At 34.7% G+C, this 10,785-nt stretch overlaps 1 protein-coding gene across 1 annotated transcript in view; it reads left to right on the plus strand.

Annotated features, from left to right (window-relative positions):
* Positions 1 to 8,182, plus strand: part of LOC117176498 (lachesin-like) — a 92,683-nt gene extending 84,501 nt beyond the window's left edge. Inside the window, exons 9-11 of the mRNA XM_033366753.1 lie at positions 5,887 to 6,006; positions 7,013 to 7,183; positions 7,257 to 8,182. Coding sequence (XP_033222644.1) covers positions 5,887 to 6,006; positions 7,013 to 7,183; positions 7,257 to 7,642 — 677 coding nt within the window. The 3' untranslated portion in view covers positions 7,643 to 8,182. The remainder of the gene's footprint in view (positions 1 to 5,886; positions 6,007 to 7,012; positions 7,184 to 7,256) is intronic.
* Positions 8,183 to 10,785: the final 2,603 nt, after the last annotated feature.

The raw sequence follows: 10,785 nt of genomic DNA on the forward strand, positions 1-10,785 counted from the left end.
CCAATCTTGCGAATAAAAGTAGTAGCCTCAACCACTTTAATAGCAGCGGCATATATTACAAACTAAAATAGTTGGGCCTACTACTTTGTTAGTTGTCCCAACGAACTAGTTTTTTCAGTGCAGTAACACATGTTTTTATCACATCACCTTTATTATTCTAAAAATGCATCAAAATGCGTACGCGACTTAAGTGACGAATACTTAAGTAACTGCTATCGTAAATTCAATCAATGAAAATTTTTTTAGTCTAGATTTTTGAACAGCAGATACGTGAATAATATCAAAATCCTGATGCATGATCAAACCCAATTGAATCATTAGCAGTGAAAGAGCATTGCATTTTTCTTCGCCAAGCGGAGATCGAAAGAAGTTTTTAACGAGGCTTAGGACAGAAAATGACTTTTCCGTGTTGCAATTTGATGTTGAAGTACAAACAGGCATTCGCAATGAGATATCAGCATTAGGTAAACAGCATGAAGTTCGTCACTTCTAAGTCGTTTTAACAATTCCATTCCACAAATTTCATTCCGCTGGTGAATCTTTATGACAATTTTTTCCACAACGCTCAGGCTGCATCTGTGTAAATAAAAATCTGATATTTTTGAAAAATCATCAATCATCGTACAAAAATTAAATCCTCCCCCCCCCCCTTCAAATTTAGCCACCCTAGGTTGCAGTCTATGTAGCCTATATGGTAAATCTGACACTGGAATTACGAGAAACTTATCACATGGTACTTAAGGGATTGGTTTGTTTATAAATGAGAAAGCAAGGCAACATGCCAGGGATCATAGATTTGTATCTCTTAGATTGTTGTGGGTTAGAATAGAAGGACACATAGGAAGATTATTTATAATAGCTTACTACGCTTCAGTTGATGGTAAAAGAAATAAAGTAAAAGACCACTTCTGGGACACTTTCAATTATACTATAGGTTCTTGCGGTCATGGTGATAGAATCATTCTGTTAGGAGATATGAATGGGTGGATTGGTGTCTAACGCCAGGCTACAGAAAGTGTGCTAGATAATTTTGGAGATCCAAAAACAAATGGTAACGGTTATTGAGAGGTTAAGCTATAGGGCATCACAACTGCAACATAGAACACGATACGTCAGAAAACCCGATCAAGAGAATCTGTACCTCTGAGGTAAGGGATATAAATAAGAACTTAATGAATGGTAAGGCTGCTGATGTAGGCAGTATTAGCGCTGAAATGCTTAAATACGGTGGATATTTTCTTTTTAGTAGGAGGGGAAATCTTGCATAAAGCACCCAGTTTAATATTCGTCTTAATTAAAAAACAAAACATAGACTCCTTAATGTCAGATTCTTACTGACTAACCCCCCATCCTATTTCCTGCCAACCTATGTTTCCGGAATCCACTTTCTCATTACTTTAGGCAAGTGGGCGTAAGGCTTCTACGCCGTGTTTCGGCGTGCTGCTGTTTTGTGTCAATCTGGTCTTCTTTTCTTCTAAGCCACCAGCCATGATGTACGCATCTTCCTCAGTAGATTGAGGGCTGGTCGACGCATTAGGCTGGTCGACCTTCGACGTCATGGCTGGGCCGGGCTGTGCTTACCTGTACTTTGCAACTGCTTTGCTTGTGACCGCTGTTTGTCCATCTACCACTTTCTCTTGATTACGATGATACGCATCAACCTCAAATATGTTACCAAAGTAACACTAAGGACCGTCGGCCTTCGAAACCATACATAGAACTTTACACACGAGTTCAGTTCCAGTTTATTTTGGCTACTCCCTCTTCTTTTCCCTCTGGGATTCCTCCGCGTATCAGAATACTGTTTTTCAATTGGATCTGCTTTCCAGCATCGCTCTCTCGATAGCTTCGGGTGTAATAGGCTCTCCTATTTCATTCCCTGTATATATCCTTCTCATTGTCCCTATGTTGCATTTAAGGAAAGTGTCCAGTCCACTTACCCCTGTGCCCCTAGATGGATAGTATACAGGTTCTTCAGCGTTTTGCGGACTCTCTGTCTTCACATCTTTTTATTTTAGCCTCAAAGACCCTCCTCATCTCGGTAGGCAAGAGGTCTATGGGAATTACACATTATCCGCCACCTCAGATTTGTAGCCAAAATGTAAGCGTTTGATCTACCATGAGGCCAAGATACTTCAGAGTCCTGGTGGCCTCGATGTTTTCTCTCTGTATGGTGAGAACCACCATTTCTGTATTTTGGGCAGCCCATTTTTATATATTCCGCAAAGGCAATAAGATTGCAGTCGTCTAGCAATTTTATTTTCAAAACGTCGTCATAGAAGAAGTTCCACACGTTCGGTCCAAGTACCGGTCTCTGAGCCACACCTATTGATACCTTCTTCGGTTTCATACCCTCTGTCGTTTAATACTGAAGTTTTCTCTTCCTTAGGTAATCAGAAATTACTCTCTTTAAGTAAATTGGTAATTTGAAGTCATTCTGTAGATGAACTAATACGTCTATCATCCAATTGTGTTAAAGGCATTTTTCACGTGGAACGTGATCAACACTACCACTTTTTCGAGATGTGGTTTTCCCTCCAGGCTCTTGCCACCTCCCGCTGGACCTAAGACATTTCTTGCATTGTCCATTTGCCCTTGCAAAAGCCGTGTTGATTTTCGGCCGGGCCACCCGCCTGCTCGATCGCCGTTCTTAATCTGGTTCAGAGCATTTTTTCGAACTCGTTTCCAGCAAAACCCAGCATGTACAGAGGCCTGTATGATACTGGTGTTAAAGGGGGCCCTTTCTTTTGTCAACGAGGACCACCCTTTGTATTTTCCATCTGCTGTTGAACAATCCTATCTGAAAACATGAGTTATACATGTTCAGTAACAGATGTGGGCAGTCCCTGGCATAATATTGACAACCTCTGCGGGTATTCCGTTAGGGCCAGTGGTTTTTACATGTGGCATACTTTGGACTGCCTCGTTTAATTTTACAACTGAGAACCAGGTTACATCGATTATGTTGTTTTCGTCGATGATGGTTCATTTCGTATGGCTGGGGAAGATCTCGTTCACGATACTCTCCATTGTTTTCGGGTTCGTTGCAACTTCAAGCGATTTTCGGTGGATCTTACCAGTGACAATCTGATAACCACCGCTCCAAATGTCCGTATCAACGACAGCGCAGAATTCCTTCCATTTTTGCGTTTTATTCTTATTGATAGCGATATTCAGCTTTTTCTTAACCAGCTTGTGCTTGTTCTTTTGTCTGACAAATTCTGGGTTTCTTTTTTTCATCTCTTGGGTTTTACGCCTGATTTTCAGACATTTCATGGGCTAGTCAGTTACGAGTATATCCTCAGATCAACAATACACAGGGGCCCTGCCGTTTTGTTGTGGACGTCGAGGCATTGAGATTAACAATAAGACTTATTGCACTTTCGACTAATTCCTCAACTACTTGATGCGTGTGAGCTTTGGTGTGGTGTTAACTAACATGCGCTGTCCCTTTTCGGTGACCTCCTTCGTGAGTGCTGCCGGATCCAAACTACTGACTTTCCAGCCCTTCATCTATACGCTTTCGCATTTGCCGTGTAAAATTTCAGGCAATCACTCAATTTGGTATCTAAAACATTGATGGTCACTAGCCATATAGTCTTCGAAGACTCTCTAGTTTTGTATTTTTGCCGCAGTCTCGGAAGATGCCAAAGTAAAACATGGGATCGTCTCTCGGTACCCAGGTCTTCTTTATGCTATGGAATTTTTCTATGTTCAGCACTGTAAGATTCAGGCTAGCTGCCATTTTGGCCAGCTATTTCCCGCGAGTGTCGGCCCGTGTGATTTCCCATTTCCTGGAATTTTGCATTGAAATCACCGGCCAAAATTACCTCCTTGTCCGAGTAACGGATGAGATTTTCAAGCCTCTCTAGCTTTTGACGCTAAGCGGAAATGCCTTCATTTGGTGACAGATAGCAGCTTACTGTAGCCCTATTGCCACTAAAGATGCACATATAGCCTTTTTTTCTTTTTGTGACTGTTGACGGACACGTTTCTGGGGTCTCTGCCCAAAATGGCAACCCTAAACGAAGAGTCTGATGCGAGTACGAATTTGCATTTTTTTAATTTCACGCATTGCTCTTTTAGTACAAGAGCATTTGTCCTTTCTTTCCACACCATCTGATACACAAGATCTTGTATCAATTGACAATGACCCAAGTTTCCTTGAATTTCGGTCGTCATTTTCAGGCCTTAGAGTATAACCGCGCAGCATCCTTATATCTCGCGTAAATAGCGGAACCAGGAGTTGGATTCAGCATGGTTTCGTCTCTTCGACCTTCACAAAGTATGCACCTAAGGGCCCTAGTACAGACAGCTGCTTTGTGGTCGTCCTAACCACTCGTCCAGTAAAAGTTTGCCCTGACGGTTTCTGGACAAACTGCTGCGATATTACCATATACATGGCATCAAAAACGTCGTGGCATCTTTAGTTTTATGCCACCTCGGTAGCTTACCCATCCTATTTTAATACGGGCGGCTTTATCTAGCCTACTTGCTGCTGTCTCATTTAACACGATGAAAGCTTTCAGTTACCTCTATATTCCGTCCTTTGCCATACGCACCTTCGTTTCTTGACTCCATTCCTCTCCATTGAATGCTTTAAGTGCTACTTCATTTCATCAAGCTCAGTGGATATGTAAATTTATATATCGAGATGGGAAAAGTTCCACATGAGTGGGAAAAAGCGATTATCGTATCAATATACCAGAAAGGAAGATAAACACAACTGCAATACTTAAAGAGTTATCAGCTTATTAAGTATCTTAAGTAAAATATATTTTAAAATACTTATTCATAGGGTAAGTAAACTAACAGAAGAAAAGAAATATTGTCCTAAACGGTGAGAGAATAGAATAAGTTGATAAGAATGTATATCTTGGTAGCCTGTTCACTAATGACGGAAAGATAGATGGAGAGTTATATATGCGTTTAAACGAGTGTAAAAAGGTTTTTGGCAGAGCAGGATACGTTATCAGAAGTAAAAATATATCAATTAAAGCTAAAAGAACCATACATAATTTTTCAATTACAACCTTTGTAATGTACGGTATCGAGACCTGGACATACCAAGAAAATAACAGGATTTTAACAAACGCGATTAGCATGAAATACCTGCGCAATATGTGCGGTAAAACGCTAATGGGCAAAGTGAGTAAGTCAGACCGAGAAAATATTGGTGAAAATATGTGAATCAGACCTTAATTCGAAGAGATATAAGAAGCTAAATAGAAACACAAGAATTGCATGAGAAAATGCACGGACGTGAAGGAAGCTAAAGAGGTATGCCAGGCCAGCAAAGTGTGGCACCAAATAGTTTATAATAAATGCATGATGAAAAATGTCAGTGCCGTGAATGACGCCTGAAACAAAAGACCTTAGATACAAATGGGCCCGAGTGAAGAGCTTTAGATGGTGATTTTGTGGAGTTCTTTACCTGGAGTGATCGCTGGAGAGATTGATTAGCAACCTGGGTAGGAACAGTGCTGCGAAACGAACGTATTATTTATCTATATTCTATACCCTCCATTACCGTTTCTGAGAACTCGCTTCCTCACTGAGTGAGGATTACAGTATAATAATAAAATAATAATAACATAAATAGTTTTATCCGTGACGAATATTATATAAATATTTGTGATTTAAGACATAAAATTATAAAATATTGTAGAAGTGATCCCTGCAATAACATTTTTGATAAATAATGAATTAACAATGTAAAATTGATAAAATTATAATTTTTCAAAAAGTGATGTTTTTTAACCACCCTACCCGATATACGTAGAAAAAAAATAATAAAATATTTCGTAGGCGTCTAGAGTAATAAATGTAGACCCATGTATAGACTCATCTAATTTCCAATTTTTATATAGCCCTTGTATTTTTCAGTTAAACCGACAATAAGGGTGAATAGTCAATTGGTTACAGTTCCAATTAATAGTAACGTTAATTTGCACTGCTACGTAGAATCATCTCCGAGAACATTAAACGTATGGTATAAAAACAATGGTGAGCAACATTCAAAAATATTTGATTTACTTTTTTTTTAATTTAGCCCGAGGGGTTACTTACTCCTTCAATCATCATTTCATTCGATATCATTTTTCTTATTATTTTTTGGAATTCTGTAAAAATTATTTATGGAAAACATTATGAGAAAATAATTATAAGGGAATCAGTATAAAAGAAAAGAAAGTTCTGCCCTCGATCTTTATTGAAATATTACGGAATTTCAAGATATTCCAGAGAATTCACATTGATTTACGGCAATTTCGTCACATTTCCTAAAAACTTCACGGCATTTTAAAGATTTCCTAACGTATCAAGAGATTTTAAGGGATTCAAAAAGATATTGTAAAGTTATTTTAAAAGATTGCATAAAATTTCAAGACATATCAAAAATTGAAAAGGATGTCAACATATTTGCTAAGATTTTTAAATATTGCAAGGAATTTCAAAAAAACTTTTAAGATTCAAGCAGAGAAGCTTAGGCTTTATGGGACCTTCCCTTATTTGTAAGATTTTGGGAAATCTTACAAATATCAATGGATTTTAATGGATTTAAACATATGTCCAAAGGTAGCAAGGTATTTGAAGAGATTCTAAAATCTTTTCATGCATTTAATTAAATTTCAAGTGATAATAAAGCTATCAAGATAATTCACAGATTATTGCTGTGTAAAATTTATTTCTGCAGATTCGCTAATTTTTTTACTTTCATATGGAATTATAACGGGTCTAAAATATATAGTTCTTTTGTGGTTTCTCTACTTTTTAAAATAATTTATTTTATCTTCTTGTTATTTATTAAAATGCTGATTATCCTAAAATTTTTTTCTGTATAATGAATTTCTATAATAAATGCCCTATAGTCCATGGACTCTTTTGATATCTCATGCAATATTTTGCAATCCTATTCAATCTTGCATTCTTGCAATCTAATGTATATCTAAAATCCAAGTAATTAACCCCTCTATGAATTCCTTCTGCCAATAAAACGTTTTTAATATTTTAGGGACAAAAATAGTATCGAATGAAAAATTCGAAATGAAGGAAATTCAACTGAATGAGTACACTTACCAATCAAATTTGGCAATTAGAAATGTGGGTATCGCCGACTTCGGCAGTTACTTCTGTTTCTCGGAAAACGCCCTTGGAAACGCAGAATGCAGTATAAGTCTGAAAGGTAAATTAAAAATATGTTACAGTATAAATTCATTATCCAATGGGCCGTTAGAACATGATCATTTTTATTGCAGAAGAAATTAACCTAGATAAAACAACAGTTTCTCCGATCAGATATACTGAATTTTTTGGAAGAGGTCGCAAAAAGCAAAGTAACAAAGAAAAAAGTAACAAGAAACACAATTTGTATTCAACTGGAAGAGAAAAGTCTGAAGTTTTTCTCGACAATAAAGAAAATTTGAACAATAGCATTCAAAATCCAAAAAAAAAATTATCGATAGCTGTTACAACAAAAATTTTGAATCCCCCATCTTTACATCCTGCCCTTTCACCAAAACGAGCACATTTTCCATCCGCTGATGATTTTGAAATGTATAATGTTTCTGTATCTTTGTTCCATTTCCGGCTAAACTGGCTCAGACTGATAACGATTCTATTTATTATTTCAATCTTTGTTTGAATGTTGGGAATTTCCTTTATTATTAGAATAATAAAAATTATTCTTTAGTTCGTGATTCTTTATTTCAATAATCTCATCAAACTACAATGAACTCTTGCTTATTCCAAGGGTCGAGAGATGTAAAAATTTGAATATTTCGAAGCTCGAAGGCCGCCCTCCACCTCTAGCGCTAATCGTGGGGAGACTTTGTCAAGTGGATGTTCATTGGCTGCCCTGGCCTTGTATCGATGCGCGCGCTGTAAGCATGTGTACGTTCTTGCATTTGCGCATCATGCATGACAGTGTTTTTCAAGAGTTTTTGTTGACTTACGAACCAGCCAAAATCACAGAGAACGATGGAAAAGATAATCAGATATTATGAAAAACATAACATTTCCTTGAAATAGTACAATTTGCCAAACTAAAAAAATATCAGAAAGGTTAGCATAGTTGGTACACCTTCACATGCGAATGCATACGCCTTTCTGGAGAAAATATTCTAAACGTAAAGGTATGTCATAATTTAAAGAATTGTAATATTTTTCAAGTCGAGAATGTGACTTTTTTAACTTGAAACTTTCAAATATCTTGAAAAATAGGCGCTGTATGAAAAATGTTATGAATCACAAGTTTCAAGTTAAAAAAATCACCCTGTATATATCAAAAATTTGAAGTTAATGTATCGGATAGACTTGATCAGATTTTGGTACTCTAACATCAAATTTTCTATATTTTATTTTATTTTATGCAACTGAAAGGTCATCAATCGACAAATGAATGGAACATAGCTGAGAAAATACATTCTACACATAAAAAATATTACTATTCGTACATTTATTTACTTACTTTTACGTTTCGAATGTTTTCTCCCAACAATCGTATGCATTAACATGTAAATAAGGTACAAACTATGCTAATCTTCTTGACATTTTCTCCTATCCTATTATGACCATGATGTCATGCTAAAATACTCACTACTCAAAGGTGACGGAACTGCGCCACTTGGAATAGCCCAGCGTGGGGGAATTGGAATAAGTACCGTTGGAATAATCAAGAATTCACTGCATTTAAAAAGTGAGTGTTTCATCACAAGCAAAAAAGATACTCTCTTTCTAACATTGTCATAATAAAGTTAGAGACATTCTTGTAATGTAATGTAAATATTATTATAAGTAATATTGCAAAATTTTATTAATTGTATATTGAAAAATGTTATTAATTGTATATTCTTTGATTGTAAATAATTGTAGGTCTAGTATTTCTAATTATTTCCTTTGTATGCTTATTACTTATGTTATAACCCAAAATATTTTAGAGAATTTAAAATCGTGTAATTTTTTAATATATATTTTTCTTATATTTTATGTGTAAAACATATTAACAAATAAGTTAATACAAGTATTGAGACTGCGCAATACGAATGAATCAACGACTTCTCTCACTGTTGTGAAAATATTTAAGAACCCTGAAAAATTATCTTTATTCCTTAAAATTGATGTAAATAACGAAATGTTTATATGACAATAATATGATCATAGTTGAAGAAAATTACACTAATAATAGAGAACGCATTGTAGAAACCAAACAGTATTGAAACAATTTAAATGTTTCCATTTAAAAATATTATTTATACCTCAGGTAAGAATTCTAGAAAGTATTGTTAATTTTATATAAAGACAATGTTATAATTTAAGACTGAACCTCGACATCTCTATGTTCTTAAAAACCTAATGTCACTATTTTTAAGTATTTATGTACAACTTGATTTCACATACTGTGAATTTATGACAATAAATGTTATTTGTATCAAGTATATTCAATTTAATTTAAATATGTATCCTCATCACTTGCTGAAAAATTATTTAAAAATTGTTTAAATAATTTATTATTAACTTTAATTATATTCTTTTTTAATAATATTCTAAAGGTGTGGTTTTTCATCAATATCCAACTTTTTGTCCACTTTTCACTTTAAGTTGGGTAATAAATAATGCAATTTGGGAAAAATGATTGCTTAAACAAATTATTGTTTACAACTATTTTCTACCATGCTAATGCTAGTAACCAGTTTTTCTGAAATTTTTAGCTTCATGTCGACTTTTTTGGTTCAAAATTCATATTTTTTAAGATTCATCCCCTTGGTTGAAAATTTAATTTTAACATTTTCAAAGTTAATCTTCAGGCTTAAAAGATCATCTTTTGAATAATCTCTTTTCTTAAAAGTTCATTTTTTTAAGATTCGTTATTTTACTTGAAAAGTAATCTTTTTCGTTTAAAATGGTTTTAAACTAATAATGTAACTATTCCATTTATGGTTGAAAATTGATTTTTATCAATTGAAAATTGATCTTTTCTAGTTCAAATTCGTGTATTTTTTATTCATATTTCGTTTATTTCTTTAATTAATGTTCGTTTATTTTGATCGAAAGTTAATTTTCTTGATTGGCAATTCATCCTTTTCGATTACAAATTTAATTTTTTGGGTATAAATTTATCTGGGTTGGTTAAGAATTAAACAATTTGATCGAAAATTAAACTTTTCGGTTTGAAATTAAATTTTTAGTAAAAAATCGTATTTTTTAATTTAAAAAGTTTTACTTTGAAATTCAACATTTTTTCGATCATTATTGTATTTTGTTGAAAATTCGTGTTAAAAAATCATCTTTTGGGGTGAACGCTTTTGTTGAAAATTAATTTCTTTTGAGATTTATCATTTTAGTTTGAATGTTTTGTAATTCATTATAAACAATCTAACCATCCAATCCGAATATCAAAAACACCATTGGATTCGTCTCAGAAAAATCTCGATGCCCCTTTTTTCAACCATTGTTTAAACAATTAAGTCATTTGTTAATAATTTCAAACATTACAAAGCATAATCAACCAACTTTGAAGAACTATATTCAACAACAACATCAGTGTGTAATAGGGTGATCACACGGCAGAAATGAAACTTTGACGGATTAACTTTCAAATTTGTTGTGAAGAATTTTCATGAGCTTTGAGAAGATCGCATAGTAAGAGAGGGAAAGAGACGGAGGGAGAGAGCATATACATAATTGCTTAGCATGGTAGTAGTGGCTATATCGAAAAGGAGTCTTTAATTGCGAATCATCGCACAAAAGTGGGCCGCGTTTATAGAGAGAAGACATAGGCAGTGCGTA

The sequence above is a fragment of the Belonocnema kinseyi genome, chromosome 7 (genome assembly GCF_010883055.1).
Source record: "Belonocnema kinseyi isolate 2016_QV_RU_SX_M_011 chromosome 7, B_treatae_v1, whole genome shotgun sequence".
NCBI classification, from domain to species: domain Eukaryota; kingdom Metazoa; phylum Arthropoda; class Insecta; order Hymenoptera; family Cynipidae; genus Belonocnema; species Belonocnema kinseyi.